This window comes from Ailuropoda melanoleuca, chromosome 3 (genome assembly GCF_002007445.2).
Source record: "Ailuropoda melanoleuca isolate Jingjing chromosome 3, ASM200744v2, whole genome shotgun sequence".
NCBI lineage: Eukaryota > Metazoa > Chordata > Mammalia > Carnivora > Ursidae > Ailuropoda > Ailuropoda melanoleuca.
Window position 1 is genome coordinate 47,250,359 of NC_048220.1, and position 19,214 is coordinate 47,269,572.

Sequence of the window (19,214 nt, forward strand, 5' to 3'; positions counted from 1 at the left end):
CTGGGTTGAAGGCAGTCGATTAACCAACTGAGCCACCCAGGCACCCCTATAATAGAGTATTGTTAACTATAATCGCAATGCTATGCATTCGATCTCCAAAAACTTACTCTTCTAACTGCATTTTTGTACTCTGTGACCAACATCTCCCCAAGTCCCCCACACCCCATCCACATCTTTATTTATTTATTTTCCCATCCACATCTTTATTTTTTCTAAAACATTTTATTTATTTATTTGACAGAGCACAAGGAGGGGGAGTGGCAGGCAGAGGGAGAGGCAGGCTTCCTGTCGAGCAAGGACCCCGATGTGGGACTGTATCCCAGGACCCCAGGATCATGACCTGAGCCAAAAGCAGAAGCTTAACCGACTGAGCTACCCAAGCATCCCCCATCCACATCTTTAAACAGAAACCCAAATAACACACCTCAACCTTGAAAACCAAAAAAGAGAAAGCATATCCGAAATGTTAATGCTCGTGGTTATTGTAGAGTAATTGTGACTTTTTTAATTTTGTATTTCTATATCACATATTACTTTTATAAGTTAAAACATAAAAAGAGTAAATGTTATTGTCTTATTAAAAAATAGAACTTGCTGGGGCGCCTGGCTGGCTCAGTTGGTAGAGCATAGGACTCTTGATCTCAGGATTGTGAGTTCAAGCCCCATGTTGGCTACACAGATTACTAAAAATATATAAACTTAAAAAAAAAAACCAGAACTATCTTTTATAGTGTCCCATCCCCTTTTAGAGAAAGCTCTAATTTGAGTTATTAGTTTGGAGCTATTGATCATTTTTATAGACGATGTGTTTTCAACATTCTTTTTCTAAAGATTTTATTGATTTATTTGAGAGAGAATGAGTGGGGGGAGGGGCAATGGGACAAGCAGACTCAGCAGGAGCCTGACAGGGGCTTGATCTCAGGACCCTGAGATCATAACCCAACCTTAATTGACTGAGCCACCAGGTGTCCCTCAACATTTTTTTAAGAAGGACTTTAAACTTGAAAAGATGCACTGCTGTGGATAATAGCATTTGAAATCTGTTCTTTATTTTATTTATTTATTTTTTAAGGATTTTATTTATTTATTTGACAGAGAGACAGCCAGCGAGAGAGGGAACACAAGCAGGGGGAGTGAGAAAGGAAGAGCAGGCTCCCAGCAGAGCATGGAGTGCAGTGCGGGGCTCGATCCCAGGACCCTGGGATCACACCCTGAGCCGAAGGCAGACGGTTAATGACTGAGCCACCCAGGCGCTCCTGAAATCTGTTCTTTAGATCAATAACAGAAATACAGAGATTAGTCTAAATTTGAATTCTAAATACTTTTCTTCGAAATATTTGTAGTCTTCATTAGCTTTGATAAATTCTTTATGTGTAGTTTTATTCTTTGCCATAGTGTATTCTTAGAAATTGTCTATATAAATTATTGTAAAACAAGTTATATATATATATATATATATATATTTATATTTGTTCTAGAGAGAGAGTGTGCGTGCAAGCAGGGGGTGGGGCAGAGGGAGAGAATCCCTCAAGCAGACTTCCTGCTGGGTACGGAGCCCAAAACAAGGCTTTATGCCCCCCGCACCCATGGGATCATGACCAGAGCCGAAACCGAGCTGGAAGTTCAACCAGCTGAGCCACCCAGGCACCACAACAAGTTATATTTTTCTTATAGAAAAGCATTATTCTAGAAAATACCTTGCTGATGTAAAGATTCAGCATCATCTAAAAATCTTTTTGCATTTTCCTGGGATTTTCTTATCCTTTCTATTTCCTTCTAAAGCCCAAATCTGAGACAGAAATTTCATTAGTTAGTTTTTCCTCCTGAATAACAACTCCCTGGCTTATAACATTTATATCTCTCTTGAATCCATAGTTTGGCTGATCATTGGAGGACCTGAGGAGCATTCACTGTCTGAAACATTCTCATGGTTTATGTGGTGAAGTCAAATTACACAAGCACATTTAAAGTTTCTTCTTGGAAAAGGTATACATTATTTCCACCAAGGCTCCATTCACCAAGCCAAACATCACTGGGACAGGAAAGTATACTTCTCCCACGGTACGGGAGTACTAGGTCTCAGAATGGGGGAAAGAAAATGGGTATCTACTGATTCGAATATCCCCTACAGTATGCAGTGTTGGTCTTAAATATTAACTTCCCTTTTACACATAAAATATACACCCTTCCCCAAGGAAAGTAAGTTAACAGTGTCATCTAATCATAACAGTTCCAAAGTTCAGGATCTCATGGTAGTCTTTCACATCAGGTCCAGATGTGGCTCTTCATGATCGGGAGCTTAATAAGCTGAGAAGACAAAATTCTGTTGCTTCACATAGCCAGCATTCAATAGTGGACAAGGTCAGCAATTGTGAAATACTGCTTGGCAAATGATAGGAGGTGCCCCCCTTCCAAGGGAGAGGGAACACCTTTTGCTTATGTTCTTGTGCTGCTCACTGGAAGAGGTTCTTCTGTGATTAAGTTCCCTTGTTCCATTAATAACCTTGGCCATATCTGAAGAGTATGTCCTGAGCAGCTTTCTCTACTGGGGTCACAAATACCACTTTATATCTCAGTTGGTCTTAAATTCTGGGCTGTGGTGCTTTTGTTAGTATATATTTTAAATGCGGTTGGTGGTGGTGATCACAATTGCTTTGGTTGGTTGGTTCATCTATATCAGAAGTCAGCAAACTATAGCTTATCAGCTGGCTGTTTTTGTAAATAAAGTTTTATGGGAACAAAGCTAATGCCCATAAATTTACGCATTATCTATGGCTGCTTTCCCTCTACACTAGCATATTTGAGTTGAACTGAGTAGCTGTAAGAGATTATATGCACTGGCACCCTATTTTTCTTACAGTCACTGACTTAAACCAGTTGACTTGTAGAAAGTTTTCTGTTATGATTTGTCTGATTGCTTCCTAGTAGCTTATATAGCTTGTTTCATGTCTGTATTCCTTTAAACTAGAAGTTAGATCTGCTTTAACTGTTTCAATTATTTTTGTAGTTTCAAATTAAAAAAAAAATTTTTTTTAAAGATTTTACTTGACAGAGAGAGCAGAAGTGAGAGGAGTGGCAGGCAGAGTGAGAGGGAGAAGCAGGCTTCCCGCTGTGCAAGGAGCGCGATGCAGAGCTCGAGTCCATGGCCCTGAGATCATGACCTGAGCCAGAGATCATGACCTGAGCCGAAGGCCACTGCATAACGGAGCCACCCAGGTGCCCCAGGAGTTTCAAATTTTTTTATCTAGAAAATTCACAGGTTGTACTAGGTACTTTATTATTTATTTTTAAAGTTTTTATTTATTCATTTGTCAGAGAGAGAAAGCACAAGCAGGAGGAGTGGCAGGCACAGGGAGAGGGAGACCAGGCTCCCTGCTGAGCAAGGAGCCCGATGTGGGACTCGATCCCAGTACTCCAGGATCATAACCTGAACCAAAGGCAGATGCTTAACTGACTGAGCTGCCAGGGTGCCCCTTTCCTTGGTACTTTATATTGTATCACATCAGGAGGCCGTCATGAATGGGGAGTTTTGCCTAAAGGTCTACAGCCAATGTCAGAACAGGGAACATGGAACAAGAAAGGAGTCAAAGCCCAGGTAGATAGAGACATTTAAGAATATAGAATACAAGAAGTAGAATCACCTGTGCTCCAGGTCCATGAAAATAGCCAAATAATAGTACTGAGGGTATAGACAAAAATCACAGGACCTGAGTGGGGTCAGTAATCAAATGATCTGATGACATATCTGATGGTGACTGATAGAAACTGAGCAACAGTGGGAAAAGGATATGATTTGGCAGTTGAGACAATTTGCTGCTTCCTTATTAACTACTTTTATCATCTTCATCCTAGATAGAATTAATTTATAAGAGAGCTGGATGAGAATTCTGTGGAGTATGAATATCAGCACTTAGAAATGAATCCACAAGTAAAGAAAAGTCATATTTTCCTGGCTGACTCCCCTAAATAATCCATACCAATATGACCAGTAATTTGCACTGCATTTGACATTTTCTGAAATTTATCATCAGGTATTCCCAAGAAACTTTGTATTTGAGGACTCGGAAAGTTTGTTTTTTTCTTTTCTTTTCTTTTTTTTTTAAAGATTTTATTTATTTTAGAGAGGGAGACAGTGCAAGCGGGGGTTGGTGGGGAGGGAGAGGGACAAGCAGACTCTGCACTGAGCATGGAGCCAGATGTGGGGCTTGATCTCACAACGCCAAGATCATGACCTGAGTGAAATCAAAAGTCCAAAGGTTAACTGAGTGAACCACCCAGGTTCCCCTAGAATGTTTATTTTTTAATAAAAATCTTTAAATCATGGGACTTCTTTATCCATACTCACTTCTTAAATATAGTCATAAAGGAAAATGAAAAACATCTATTTAGAAAAGTAACCAAGAAACTCTGTGTCTTTTAAATGACCTTAGAATGAGAATCTAGGACATACCTGGTTGGCTCAGTCGGTTAGGCATCTGCCTTCAGCTCAGGTCCTGATCTGGGCTGAGCCCCACATAGGGCTCCCTACTGATCAGGGAGCCTGCATCTCCCTCTCGCTCTTCCTGCCACTCCCTCTGCTTGTGCTCTCTCTCTCCCTGTCAAAAAAAAAAAATCTTTTTAAAAAATAGAATGACAATCTAATATTGTAGATATTCACATAGAAACTTGCTGTTTCTCTGTGTGTAAATGAAAAATCTTTGTACTAGAAATCTAAAGTTATGCTGTTTTGAGCTTTTTTTCCTTAGCTGTATTGAGGTCATTGACAAATGAAATTGTAAGGTATTTAAAGTGTACAACTTCATTTGGTGTAAGTATACATTGTGAAGAGATTCCCATGCTTGAGTTAACATATCACCTCACATATTTGCCTTTTTTTGTGTGTGTGAGAATATTTAATTTCTCAGCCAATTTCAGTTATATGATACAGTGTTATCAACCATAGTCACCACTTTTGAGCTTTAAGAATACATTATCTGGTTTCAGCAATGGTGACTCAAAACAATTTTTTTTTTTAAAGATTTTATTTATTTATTCGACAGAGATAGAGACAGCGAGAGAGGGAACACAAGCAGGGGGAGTGGGAGAGGAAGAAGCAGGCTCATAGCAGAGGAGCCTGATGTGGGGCTCGATCCCACAACGCCGGGATCACACCCTGAGCCAAAGGCAGACACTTAACCGCTGTGCCACCCAGGTGCCCCAAAACAATTTTTTTAATAGACTTTTTTTTAGAGCAGTTTTAGGTTCACAGCAAAATTGCAGAAAATACAGACTTCCCATATACTTACTGCTTCTACACATTCACAGCCTCCTCCACTAACACCATTCCCTACTAACATGGTATATTTGTTACAATTGAACCTATATTAATATGTCATTATTACCCAAAGGTGGTACATTCTATGGATTTTGACATGTATAATGACACATATCTAATATTATAGTATCGTATGGAATAGTTGCACTGTCCTAAAAACCATTACGCTCTGCCTTTTTGTCCCTGGCAATCACTGATCTTGTTACTGTCTCCATAATTTTGCCTTTTCCATAATGTTATATAGTTGGAGTCATTCAGTATGCAGGTTTTTCAAATACCATCCTTTACTCCTACCAATGATATGTTTGAGTGCCTCTGTCCCTACAACCTCCCCAGGATGTGTTATGCAAATTACGTATGTTGACCAGTTGGATGGGTGAAAATAGTGTTTCAGTGTAATTTAAATTTTATTATAAGGGCCAATTTGGGGGCACTGTAACATATTTCTAAGAAACTTCCCAGATTTAGCCACCGATCTAGATCATCAAACTAAGTGTATCACTCAAAACAACTTATGGCTACATTACCTACAAAATTATGTTAAGTGGCTGCAACGTATTGTGTATTAAAAATTATAACAACATAAACAATATTTGCCACAGAATTTAATATAATTTGGGGGGAAATGGAAGCGTTGTGGAAGCGTTTGTTTCAAAAAGAAAAACAAACTTGAGTTCTCTCATACTTGAAGCAGACAGCAGTTTAATATCAGGACTAATGATAGACCCTATCAAGTGATGACAATAAGTGAGGGAATAAGAGGGACAATAAGACTGGAATTGACCACTCCGTGAGCCTGCCATTAACTCTCATTTTAACGAGATCGTTCGTTTTAGGAAGCCACATGACTTTGTATTACTTACTTGGTTTCAGGTTGAATTTTGGACTCTACTTAAATTAGAAACTGGCCATGTGGAGAGAAAATGGCCCTAATCTACTTGTAGGCTGATGTGCAAAACAAACCCAACACCACATACCTTCGTCTGCAAAACTGAACAATGGGAAGCACGTGGGGCAGTTCCTAGGCGGGAAGTGGGGCGGGGCGGGGCGGGGTCAGGCACAGAGGGTGGGTTAGCTCCGCAGTGGAGGAGGATCCGCCGGATCGCGCGCTCGTCCCTCCTCCGTGACGCCACAGGCAGGGCCCGCCCCCAGCTGCCCAGGACTCCAGTTATCTCTGCGCCTAGCGAGCGCCCCGGAAGCTGCCCCAGCCAGGGGTCATGATGGGCAGCAAGATGGCGTCTGCCAGCAGGGTCGTTCAGGTAAGGAAATTCAGTCGTTTTTTCGGGACGTGAGCGGCAGGAATGTTGCTGATTATAGCAAAGGCGCTGAGGAGACAAGGCGGTGGCGGAGGCTGCGCGGTCACCGCGGCCTTGGATAGCGCCAGCGACGCGGCCCGGGGGTATGTGTGAGAATTGGACCTCGAGCCTTTTGGGTCGGGCAGTGAGCCGGGATTATAGCTGAGGGTTCAAGCCAGCCTGCGGGACTGCAGTGTATCAGCACGTAGGCAGCTGCGCGGTCCCCGGACGGTACTCTGCCAGGACCTCCGTAGCCCTCTTAGGAGTCGGCCGGCTAGGCTGCCCTGGCAATAGTCTGGCCAATCGACGTTTAGCGTTGTCTGTGGTGTCCTGGATCAGCCAATCGTAAGGAAGGCGGTAACGGCGAGTGGAAGGAAGCGAACCTTGTTTCTGACCCAGTGTCCCTTCAAGGTCTTGGGAATGGCCGTAGAGCTGGCCCTGCGAGCTGCGTCCTCCCCCCAGCCTGTTCTCCCCACCAGTCCAAGCGTCTAGTTACTGGCTGGCTGGGGGGAATTAGAGGGGGAAAAAGATACCATTTAAGTTTATCTGTAATGTTTTACATTACAGGTGTTCGTTTCCCAAGCCTTTTGTTGTTGGTTTCCCAAGCTTTTTTCCCCTTGAGTTTAGATTGGTAGCTAGAGGAACTTTGTTAATCCATTACAATCAATTACGAACTTCCGATAGCTTTTGTATTTGCTTCTCCAGCTGTGATCATTAAATAGGAGAGGTAAAGTTGGTATATAAAGGGACACAACCTCCACATTTGTGGTTGTTTTACACAATCTGTTTCAACTCTCAAAGTATATTATTGTATGAATTTCGACTCTGATATGAGAAGTGCATTTACCTTTACACAAACACACCTCTTGAAAAGACTTCCTAAGGTTGTTTCAGTTTGAAAGATAATCCTAGATCCCAGCCTTCGGTGCCATTGCAAGGAATGATCCTCACTTATTCATTCAGTGGGTACATATTGAGCATTAACTAATTAAAGATTCTGTGAGGACAAGGAGAACCTCTAACAAAGGACTGGTGTCCATATGTATAACCATACATATCCATAATATATAGCTCAACTTAAAAATGGCTTAAAAAGTTGAAACTGCACAGAACATACAGAAATGAGCGATAAGCATGTGAAAAGATGTTCTACTTCATTACTTGCCAGGAAAATACAAATTAAAGCCAGAAAGTACTACTGCATCTACCAAAGTTATTTAAAATTTTAAAAACTGGCAATACTGAGAGATGACAGTGTGAAGCCCCTGAAACCCTCATTCGTTGCTGGTAGGAGTATAATTCGTATATCTACTTTGCAAATCTGTTTTGTCAGTCTCTACTAGCTAAACATACCTACCCTGTGACCTAGCAATTTTACTCATAGGTTTATGCCCAAGAGAAATGGGTGCACATTTCTACAAAAAGACATTTAAAAATGTCCGAATGCCAAGCATATATATTTGATATATTTGGGCTGATGTAAGCAAAAAGATGATAATTTATCATTTACAAAATTATTTTGACTGCATGAGACATGGGAAGAAGGTGGGCAGTTGTATTAATTCAGGGTTTGAGATTTACAAGTGAGGTGAAGATACACCGCCAAGAAGGAGGTTGAGAGTGCTGTTAGTAGAATATTGAACGGTCCCTGGATTCTAGGCTAAATAAGAAAGGAGGTAAAGTCAGGGTGGAACCAGTTAACTGGAAAAAGGAACAATCAAGGAAATGAATGGTTTGGTGAAGCTTATAGTGGGAAGTAACAGAGAAGAGTTATATGTTAAAAGGTGTAGTTGAGGTTAGATTTTAGGTTAACATTTTAGGGACAACACAGCTTTGAACTCAGTGAAGAATTAAAAACTTTTCAGAAGTAAATACTAAAGTAGAAGGAATATCAACATAAATAGGCAACTGAGAAGTTTTGTTAAAGGAAATAGTGCATGAAAAGAGGAAAATGAAAAAATCACAGAATAATGAAGGAAAAGATTAGAAGGATTCAGATAAAGTCATAGAAATAGATAAAAACAGGAAGATACAACTTTTGTATAATATAATAAGTAGTCTCTGAAAAAGTAAAAGCAAATTGAACAAGTCTCAAAACCTGTAAGTTAATAAAACTCGACTGATGTAAAAGAAGATTTAAACCTATACTTGAGAGAATTAACCAACTGTGGTTGACTAATGGGTATATTCTAGTAGAATCTTGATATTTCTTTTTTAAGATTTATTTGAGAGCGCATGCACACAAGTACTCAGATGGGGGGAGGGGGGCAGAGAGAGAGGGAAACAAGCCGACTCACCACCGACTGGGGAGCCTGTCGCAGGCAGGGCTGAATCCCAGGACCCTGAGGTCATGACTTGAGATGAAAGCAAGAGTCAGATGCCCAACTGACTAAGCCACCCAGGGGCCCCTAGAATCTTTAGATTTTAAAGGAGAAAAAAAAATTTGGGTGATCCAGGCTACAAGACCAAGCACTTAAAAGAGAACGAAAGTTATCAGAGTTTCAACAATAATAGTTCATAAAGGAGGACATATGGATAACATATTTAAGGTAGTTAAGGATGGAAAATGTGAACCAGAGATATATCTAGCTACAGTGACCTTCGAGTTTTAAAACATTTTTTTTTAAAGATTTTATTTATTTATGTGACAGAGAGACAGCCAGCGAGAGAGGGAACACAGCAGGGGAGAGGGAGAGGAAGAAGCAGGCTCCCAGCCGATGAGCCCGATGTGGGACTCAATCCCGGAACGCTTAACGACTGCGCTACCCAGGCGCCCCCTGACCTTCAAGTTTTAAAGTCCACAAATTCTTATACACCTTCAATAACTCGGAGTATTGTTCCCTGGAGCCCTTCCTACTAGATCTCTCAGAGAATGAAAGACAACTAAGGAATACTTAGTTGCACTTGGAGTTGTTTCCACATAGGAAATGGATATGAACATTGAATGTATGTGACTGTAAGAACTAAGACTAGGGGCGCCTGGGTGGCACAGCGGTTAAGCGTCTGCCTTCAGCTCAGGGCGTGATCCCGGCGTTATGGGATCGAGCCCCACATCAGGCTCTTCCGCTATGAGCCTGCTTCTTCCTCTCCCACTCCCCCTGGCTTGTGTTCCCTCTCTCACTGGCTGTCTCTATCTCTGTCAAATAAATAAATAAAATCTTTAAAAAAAAAAAAGAACTAAGACTAAATAATGGAGATACGAGTGAAAGACTTGTTGGTAATACTGTTGTTCTGACAATATAGCTCTAATTCAACTTTTAAAATGGAGAAATAAGGGGAAGAGTATACAAAAGGTAGAATACACTTGCTCCTGCCCCTGGTTATTAACTGGTAGTAAAAGATGGGAAGAAAAGCAGAGAAGGGATCACTGTCACCTGTTTTCATTCTTTCTCATAATAATGAACCAATGGGTAATATCTCAGAAAGTGGCCATTGAAGGTATTATGTAAAGGTAGTAATGTAAATATAAATACAGAAAAGTATAATTTACAAATCTTTCCAAATGAAAAAAAATTCCCACAAATGAAAGCAAAGAAAAGGTAATATGACAAAGGAATTTATATTTAAATAATCACAAAATGATACAACAAAATATACCAAACTTGTGAGTTTTATCTGTAAATGTAAATGGTCTAAATCACCCTTAGAAAATCATTCTCAAATTGGCTAACAAATGCCTGTCCAGTGTTGCGCTATATATGCGGCATACCTAAAGCTAAGAGACTTAGAAAGGTAAAAATTAAAATTAAAAATTAAAAGCTATTTAATTGACCTGTGACAAAGGAGAAAACACAATAAATGGAGAAAACATAGTCTTTTCATTAAATGTTATAAAACAACTGGATATCCACTTGGAAAAAAATGAATCTAGACACAGACCTTATACGCTTCACAAAAATTGACTCAAAATGGATCATAGAATTGTATGTAAAATGCAAAACTATAAAACTCCTAGAAAATACCATAAGAAAAAATCTAGATGAGCTTGGGTTTGGCTGTGACTTTTTATTTTTAATTTATTTTTTTCTGAAGATTTTATTTATTTATTTTGACAGAGAGGGAGAACGTGAGCACCAACAGGGAGGGGCAGAGCCAGAGGGAGAAGCAGGCTTCCCACTGAGCAGGGATCCCGATGCAGGACTCGATCCCAGGACCTGAGATCATGACCTGAGCCAAAGGCAGATGCCCAACCAGCTGAGCCACCCAGGCATCCCTGGCTGTGACTTAGATACAACACCAAAGCCATGATATGTGAAAGAAATAATTGATAAGCTGGATGTCATTCAAATTGAAATCTTCTTGTCTGCAAAAGACAGTTAAGAGAATGAGATGACAGGCCACAGACTGGGAGAAAATATTTGCAAAAAACATCTAATAAAGGACCGTTATCCAAATTATACAAAGAACTCTTAAACTTAGCAATAAGTTTTAAAAATGATTTAAAAATGGGCAGAGTGCCTGGGTGGCTCATTCCCTTAAGTGTCTGGCTCTTGATCTCAGCTCAGTGCTTGATAGGGTCCTGAGTTTGAGTTTGGGGCCTGCGCTGGGCTGTGGAGCCTACTTAAAAACAACAACAACAACAAAATAGCTAAGACCTGAACAGACTCGTCATCAAAAAAGACAGATCACAGGCATATGAAAAGATGTTCAACATCTTATGTCATCATGGATTTGTAAATTAAGACAACAATGAAATACCACTTCATACCTATTAAAGTGGCCGAAATCCAGAAGAACATTGATACCACCAAATGCTGGCAAAGACGTGGAGCATTAGGCACTCTCATTCACTCCTGGTGAGAATGCAATACGGTACAGCCACTTTGGAAGGCAGTTTGGCAGTTTCTTTAAAAACTTGATATACTTTTACTTTATGATCGAACAGTTGCCCTTTGCTATTTACCCAAATGAGTTGAAAACTTACATCTACATAGAAACCTGCACATGGATATTTATAGCAGCTTTATTCATAATTGTCAAAATTTGGAAGCAACCAAGATATCCTTTAGTAGTAGGTGAATAGATATATAAACTGTGGTACATCTCGACAATGGAATATTATCCAACACTAGAAAGGAATTTGCTATCAAGCCATGAAAAGACATGGAGAAAACTTATATGCATGTTACTAAGTGAAAGAACCCGAACTGAAAAGACTACTTACTGTATGATTCCAAATATGTGACATTCTGGAAAAGACAGAACTGTGGAGACAGTAAAAAGCTCAGTGGTTTCCAGGGGTTAGTGGGGGAGGAAGTGATAAATTGTAAATGGATCTGATATCTTAATGTAAAAAACGAAGCCAAAATTGCAAAGAATTATACATGCACAAATGAGTGCATATAAAACTGATAAAATCTAAATAAGCTATATGGACTGTATCAATGTCAGTTTCCTGGTTTTGATATTGTGCTATAGTTACATAAGATAGTACTGTAGTAGGAAACTGAATGAAAGGACCTGGAATTTCTGTGTACATTTTTTACAACTTCCTATGACTTCATAATTATTTCAAAATTGAAAATCAGGGGCGCCTGGGTGGCTCAGCTGTTAAGCATCAGCCTTCAGCTCAGGTCCTGGGATTGAGCCCCACATCAGGCTCCCTGCTTGGTGGGAGGCCTGCTTCTCCCTCTCACACTCCCCTTGCTTGTGTTCCCTCTCTCGCTGTTTTTCTCTGTCAAATAAATAAATAAATAAAATCTTTAAAAAAGAATTGAAAATTAAAAGAAACAAAGCCATGCAATACCAAATGAAAATAAGACTTTCTTTATAACCTGGAAACAGTGAAAACTTTCCCAACTATGCTTTAAAATTAAAATACAGTAAGGGGAAAAAACTGATAATTTGGGCTGTACTAGAAAGAAAAACACCTTTACTCATCCAAAAAAAGTAAAAAGCATTCGACTAAAAAAACTAGGTGAAAAATTTGCAACAGAAAAAGGGTTAATAACCATACTATATAAAGAACTTGTAAGCATAGAAAAATAGGCAAGAACTGTGAACATACTCTTCACGGGTGAACAAATGAAAATGGATCTTAACCATATGAAAAGATGGACAGCCTCACAATAAGTGAAAATTAAAACTACATGGAGATAACATTTTTCCTCATTTAAATTTTATTTAAAATGTACAAGTTAGATAACATAAGTCTGTTGGGAAGGCTGTGTTTAAGTAGGCATTATCGGTCGCTCTAGAAACCAATATGGGAATATAAAACAGTATAACCTCTGTGAAAGAAAATCTAGCAATATCTCTCAAAACTAGTTTTTTATCTTTTGACCCAGCAATCCCTTTCCTAGGAATCTATCTCACAGATATACTGGCACAGATAAGAATAGTATGAGAATATTTACTGTATGCATTATTTATAATAAAGACTGGAAACAACCCGAATATCCATTAATGGGACAGGCTGAATAAACTCATGGCATTTATCATGAATTTATACTGACCCCTTAGATTCCAGTCTGAACACCACAGCATTCTTCCTTCTCTTCCCCCATCCCACACTTGTATTTTCTTTCTCTCACAGGCAAATCGCTGGCCCCCCCAAACATCAATATAAATGTATGTACTCATTTGCTCAGTCCTACAGTAGATACAAAATGGTTTCAAAATTGCTGTATTTATACAACTACAAACACCAAACTACTAAGTAAGAAGTTCGAAATTTCTTTGTATTTATTATTATTGCCTTTAGACTGAAGTGTAGTCTGAGCACTATGAAAGTTATCTGGATTAGCTCTTTTTATTCCCTTAGTTATGTTACCCAACTAATATACAGTTAGAGTTGCTTCTTTGTGTTTACATTTAGTTTAAAAAACAAATTTTGAGAGAGGAAAATTTGAGCATAAGCTAAGTATTAGATGATATTAAAGAATTATTTTTTGCTTGTTAGTTGTGGTAAAATGTATTGGGATTGTGGTTTCACAAAAATCCTTTTCTGTTAGTGATACGTATGGAAGGTATTAACAGGTAAGAGGAAATGGTTGGGATTTGTTTAATGGGGGAAGGGGTGATGAAATAAGATTATATTACTGTTGAAATTGTATAATGTGTTTGTCAGGGTTTATTTTTTGTTTATTAGGGTTTATTATAGTACTCTCTTTACTCTTATGTATTTAGAAAAATTTTTTTTAAGGGGACATCAGGGGCACGTGGGTGGCTCAGTCAGTTAAGCATCTGACTTTAGCTTAGGTCGTGATCTCAGGGTCCTGGATCAAGCCCTGCATCCGGCTCCCTGTTCAGCAGGGAGTCTGCTTGTCTCTCTCCCTCTACCACTCCCCCTGTTCATTCTCTCTCTCCCTCTCTCAAATAAATAAAATCTTTTAAAAGGGGGGTGGGCACGAAACTGGAAATTTAATCTATAAGAGCATATTACATCATGTTTTTACGTGTGCAAAAGTAATGTTGAAATGGATTCTCCCTGTACGTATGGTTGTATAAGTGTGTGTATACATATTCACATGCCTGTATAGATAGTCCTAACTTAAAAATGGTCTCTATTCACTCGGCAAATGTTTCCTGTGCATTTACTATGTACCAGGCACTACTGCAGCAGTGCTAATTCTCTGACACTGCCTTTTCAGGAGCTTAGCTGTCATATAATCATTGGCGCATTGATCTGTCCTCTGCACAATATTCTTAAGATGTTCAGGATGCTGTGGAAACGCAAAGGACGAGTTTTAAAATCAGACTTTGAAATCCAGAAAGCTTTTTAGAGGGGAGTGATACGTGATTGTTTTAAAAGATAAACAGATGAAGAACACCTGGGTAGCTCAGTCTGTTAGGTGTCTGCCTTCAGCTCAGGTCATGATACGAGGGTCTTGGGATCAAGCCCTGCTATGGGCATCTTGCTCAGTGGGGAGTCTGCTTCTCCCTCTCCCTCTGCCCTTCTCCATGCTCATGCTTTCTCTCTCGCCCCCCTTTGCTCTCTGTCAAATAAATAAAATTAAAAAAAAAAAAATATAAACAGTTGAAAGCAGAGCCATGGAAATGGGACAGGACTGAGGATAGATTTCCTGGCGGAGAACACAAGCTGTAGATGGAAAGGCATGAAAATGGCATGATGAATAGGGATCAGGAAAGTACTTGAGAATACCTGGGATAATAGGTGTCTAAGGCAGTGGTGGGGAATGAGGCTTGAGAGGTAAGGAGATGCCAGGTCAGGATGGGCCTTGTGAATGACAAATGTGAGTTTGAAGTTTATCTTGAAAGCTGTTGAACATTTTTAAAACTTTTAAATGGGGTATTGAGAGTGGATGGATAGAACATTCTTTCAAGAAGCTTGGCTATGAAAAGGGAAAAACAATCACTAGAGGGAGAATTGGTTTTTGAAAAATCTTTATTTAAGTATAGTTGACACACAATGTTACATTAGAGTTTTGTTTTTTAACATAAAGACTTGTGTGTGCCCTTATGCTGAGGGAGGCAACTCTATTCCAGCATTTTCTCACAGTAGCACAATTATGGTGGTGTTTTCAGGCCAGTCCCATCAAGCCTATTTACTTCTGTAATCTATAAAATATATAATATACAGTACATATATACAAATATTTTGCCGATCAACACACATCTCAATATCATTAGTTACAGAGCAACTCAGAGATTACTTTAGATGCAAATAGTACTGTTCATTAGAGCTTTGCATTGTGTATTCAGAAATTTCATATTGAAAGGTCCATTTAAGTTCCCTATAGCATTATCTGGAATTTTAGGGATAAAACATTAGTACTCTGCAAATGTCTGTTATAAAAACAATATCATAAAAGTAAATATTTCTGTGGGTATATCCCTCAGACCAAAAGCGCAAACAAATGTTTTAATCTGTTTTATGTGGGTTTGGGGATTATAGATGGTGTTTTCTTATTTGTGCTTTTTTCCATTTCTTCCAAATTTTTTACACAGAACACGTGTTACTTTTATAGTCAGAAAAAATATTTTCTTTTTTTTCTTTAAAAAAAATTTTTTTTAAAGATTTTATTTATTTATTTGACAGATAGAGACAGCCAGCAAGAGAGGGAACACAAGCAGGGGGAGTGGGAGAGGAAGGCAGGCTCATAGCGGAGGAGCCTGATGTGGGGCTTGATCCCAGAACACCGGGATCACGCCCTGAGCCGAAGGCAGACGCCTAACGACAGCGCCACCCAGGCGCCCCAAGAAAAAGTATTTTCTTAATGACCTAATTTTCGGTATGCTTTTTACCCTGTTTTACACTGCTAGATATTGACCTAGTAGGAAAACAACACTCAATATAAGTCAGGAAACTTCGAATTCTTGCCAGGCAGCAGGGCAATATATGTCATGCAACATAAAATCTGTGTCATGTTTTTCATAGGGTGGTTTTTGAGGTCAGTTGGTAGTATACTAAAATGTCTTATAATGTGTAAAGTCCAAAGTTATTTTGAAGAGCAGAAAAGATAAACAAATTAATAATTCATAGACTAGCTTTCTTGGTTGGGGAATAGGAAAATAGTAAGATTTAAAGTTGCTGTCAAATACTAAGTTAGTTTATTTTAATAAAGGTATCTATGAAGCTCAGTAGGTTGTTTCCTTTAAAGTTAATTTTAGGGGCGCCTGGGTGGCACAGCGGTTAAGCGTCTGCCTTCGGCTCAGGGCGTGATCCCGGCGTTATGGGATCGAGCCCCACATCAGGCTCTTCCTCTGTGAGCCTGCTTCTTCCTCTCCCACTCCCCCTGCTTGTGTTCCCTCTCTCGCTGGCTGTCTCTATCTCTGTTGAATAAAGAAATTAAAAAAAATAAAAAAATAAAAAATAAAAAAAAAAAAAAAGTTAATTTTAGTGCTTCATCTTTTTTTCCATGTTATTTTATTTTTCCTATAGGTAGTCAAGCCACATACTCCATTAATAAGGTTCCCTGACAGAAGAGACAATCCTAAACCTAATGGTAAGTTGTACTTCAGATTTTTTAAAAGAATATATGTACAGGCATATTTATATAGAAACACTCTATTATAGGCATTATTTCTCATTTTAAAATCAGCAGAACCATTGTAGCTCAGATCACAATGCTCTGCTAGGTTTCGTGCAAGTAGAAATTAACTTCTTATTACCTCCATTTAAAAAGGTGGTAACTCAACAGCACATGTCTCTGAATTCTTAATGGTATTGAGTTTATATAGGGAAATTTTTGTTCTTTACTTTCCTCTGTCCTTTAAAAGACGCTCCCATGCTTACATTGGAGAGATTATGAGGTACAGTAGCCATTCCTGTATTTTTCTCCCAGTTGCCCTTCTTTTCTTTCATTCGCTTATTTATTCATATTCACTCAATAGTTAAAGACTGCCTNATCACATGGGCGCCTGGGTGGCTCAGCGGTGAAGTATCTGCCTTCGCTCAGGTCATGATCCCGGGGACATGGGATCGAGTCCCACATCAGCCTCCCTGCTCAGCGGGGAGCCTGCTTCTCCCTCTCCCGCTCCTCCTGCTCGTGTTCTTTCTCTCTTTGTGAAATTAATAAATAAAATCTTAAAAAAAAAAATAGTTAAAGACTGCCTTAGCCCTGGGCAATCATTGCCTATAAAGTAACTGAAGATTCTGAACAAGTCCTATTTTCCTCTTGCCCCTCCTTTTTACCAGATCCTTTGTCCCTGTTTTTTTTTTTTTTAATTCCAGTGTAGTTAACTTAACAGTGTCTAATACAGTGATTCAATATTTCTATATATTACTCAGTGATCATTATGATTGTCCCTGTTTTTATTATAAGATCTTTGATCTTTNGAGAGGGAGAAACAGGCTCTGCACTGAGCAGGGAGCCCAATGCAGGGCTCCTTCCCAGGACCCTGGGATCATGACCTGAGCCAAAGGCAATTGCTTAACTGACAGCCATCCAGGCGCCCCTTATAGGGATATTTTTAACTGTAATTGCCACCATTTGACAAAACTTAAGTCATGTAGATGATCCATATGGTTTGAACTCCACTATCTAGAAATTTTATTTTTTTAACTTTTTTTTTTTTAAGATTTTATTTATTTATTTGAGAGAGTAAGGGGGGGAGGGAGAGGGAGAAGCAGAATCCCCGCCGAGCAGGAAGACTGATGTGGGGCTCAATCCCAGGACCCTGAGATCATGACCTGATCTTAAGGCCCATGCTTAAACCACTGAGCCACCCAGGCGCCCTGAAATTTTATTATTTTACAAACTTGTTTGATTTAGTAAGTCATTCACTTAAAGCTACAATTAAAAAGAACCTTATGAAATTAACTATAGGTACTGAACTATGTTACTCAGTAATACTTCTTAGAATTACACTTAGCATTTGAATAATGACTTGCTTACTCGATAATAGATAACTCAAAGTAGTATTTTAAGACACCTGAACAATTTATTTCTCTAATTACATTTTTTTTTTTTCAGTATCAGAAGTTTTAAGATCAGCAGGACTACCGTCTCACTCTTCAGTTTCACAGCATTCTAAGGGAAGTAAATCACCAGATTTGCTGATGCATCAGGGTCCACCAGACACTGCAGACATAATAAAAACATTACCTCAGAAATACAGAAGGAAACTTGTATCTCAAGAAGAAATTGAATTTATCCAAGTATGTCACCATTCTTTATCTTAGCACTGTGTAAAACACATGAACATTTTTGGCTTTTGGAATTTCATAGGCTGATATACTTGTTCTTTTCATCATCTTGTCATGGTGGGTCAATAGCTAAGACCAAGATAGTCAGGTAGGCCAGGACTGTTAGAAATAAACCATATACAAGCCCTCAGTAAAAGTACATGAAGGAATATATGTGTGAAAGTATAAAATGGGAAGTAGCAATGGCTATAACTGCATGAAAAAAGCTCGGTAGAGTCCTTGGTAATTTTTCAGTGTGAAGGGCTGCTGAAACTAAGACATTTGAGGACCACCAATCAGGGTCAACCTTGAGTCCTTTCCAGATCAGAAATTGTTTATAACAATGATAGGAGTGCCTAAGAGGAATGAAAAACTGATATAGTTTTTTTAAACAGCTAAGGATCATTTGCTTAAAATGGTGTAAGTTTGTATAGTGGCCATGAAAACATTTCTTCTGTAAATTTAACACCTAATCTTTTTGCTTTGTTTTTTCCTTTTCAGCGGTGGAGGTCCGGAATAAACACTGACAGTGTGACTGCTGTTTGTCATCAGAAAAAGAATAGTCTTTACAATAAAGAACTTCCAAAATGGCACATGAGAAATTATATAGTAAACAACTTGAATAAATACTCTGCCAAAAAAAAAAAAAAAAGAAAGAAATATAGAAAATTTAGATGGACAATTATATCTCCTAATATATGTATCTTGGTCAGCTTCTCCACAAGCTTACCTAATTGTTTTTATGCTTATTAAAATATAAATTTTTAAATGTTAGCCTATTAATTTACTCTCGATTATCAAGTATTACCAGTGTTGAGCTATTAAAAGTACACAATATCTAGTAAACTATCACAGGTTTCCCATAATTTCACTTTTGTTTCAGTTTCTTTTTAGACATGGAAAGATTCATCAGACAGAATTGCTGCTTTTGAGAAGTGATTTTCCTGAAATTGGATGAGGATCAGTGAAAGAGTGACTCCAGTATTTGTTCTTAGTTTTCTTAACACTTCTTCAT

The 19,214-nt window shown here is 38.8% G+C and overlaps 1 protein-coding gene across 1 annotated transcript; it reads left to right on the top strand.

The window, feature by feature from the left end:
• Positions 1 to 6,420: 6,420 nt before the first annotated feature.
• On the top strand, positions 6,421 to 19,046 carry MRPS36 (mitochondrial ribosomal protein S36). The gene is made up of 4 exons (XM_002915886.4): positions 6,421 to 6,573; positions 16,454 to 16,517; positions 17,988 to 18,172; positions 18,701 to 19,046. The coding sequence occupies exons 1-4, from the start codon at positions 6,532 to 6,534 to the stop codon at positions 18,950 to 18,952; spliced, it is 543 nt and encodes a 180-aa protein (XP_002915932.2). The 5' UTR covers positions 6,421 to 6,531; the 3' UTR covers positions 18,953 to 19,046.
• Positions 19,047 to 19,214: the final 168 nt, after the last annotated feature.

What these genes read in the sequence shown, in the direction of transcription:
- MRPS36 (XM_002915886.4), top strand. Translation starts at nt 6,532, where the DNA reads ATGATGGGCAGCAAGATGGCGTCTGCCAGCAGGGTCGTTCAG. An exon ending in CTGCCAGCAGGGTCGTTCAG is followed by an intron (nt 6,574 to 16,453) that starts GTAAGGAAATTC and finishes TTTTTCCTATAG; the next exon opens with GTAGTCAAGCCACATACTCC. An exon ending in AGACAATCCTAAACCTAATG is followed by an intron (nt 16,518 to 17,987) that starts GTAAGTTGTACT and finishes TTTTTTTTTCAG; the next exon opens with TATCAGAAGTTTTAAGATCA.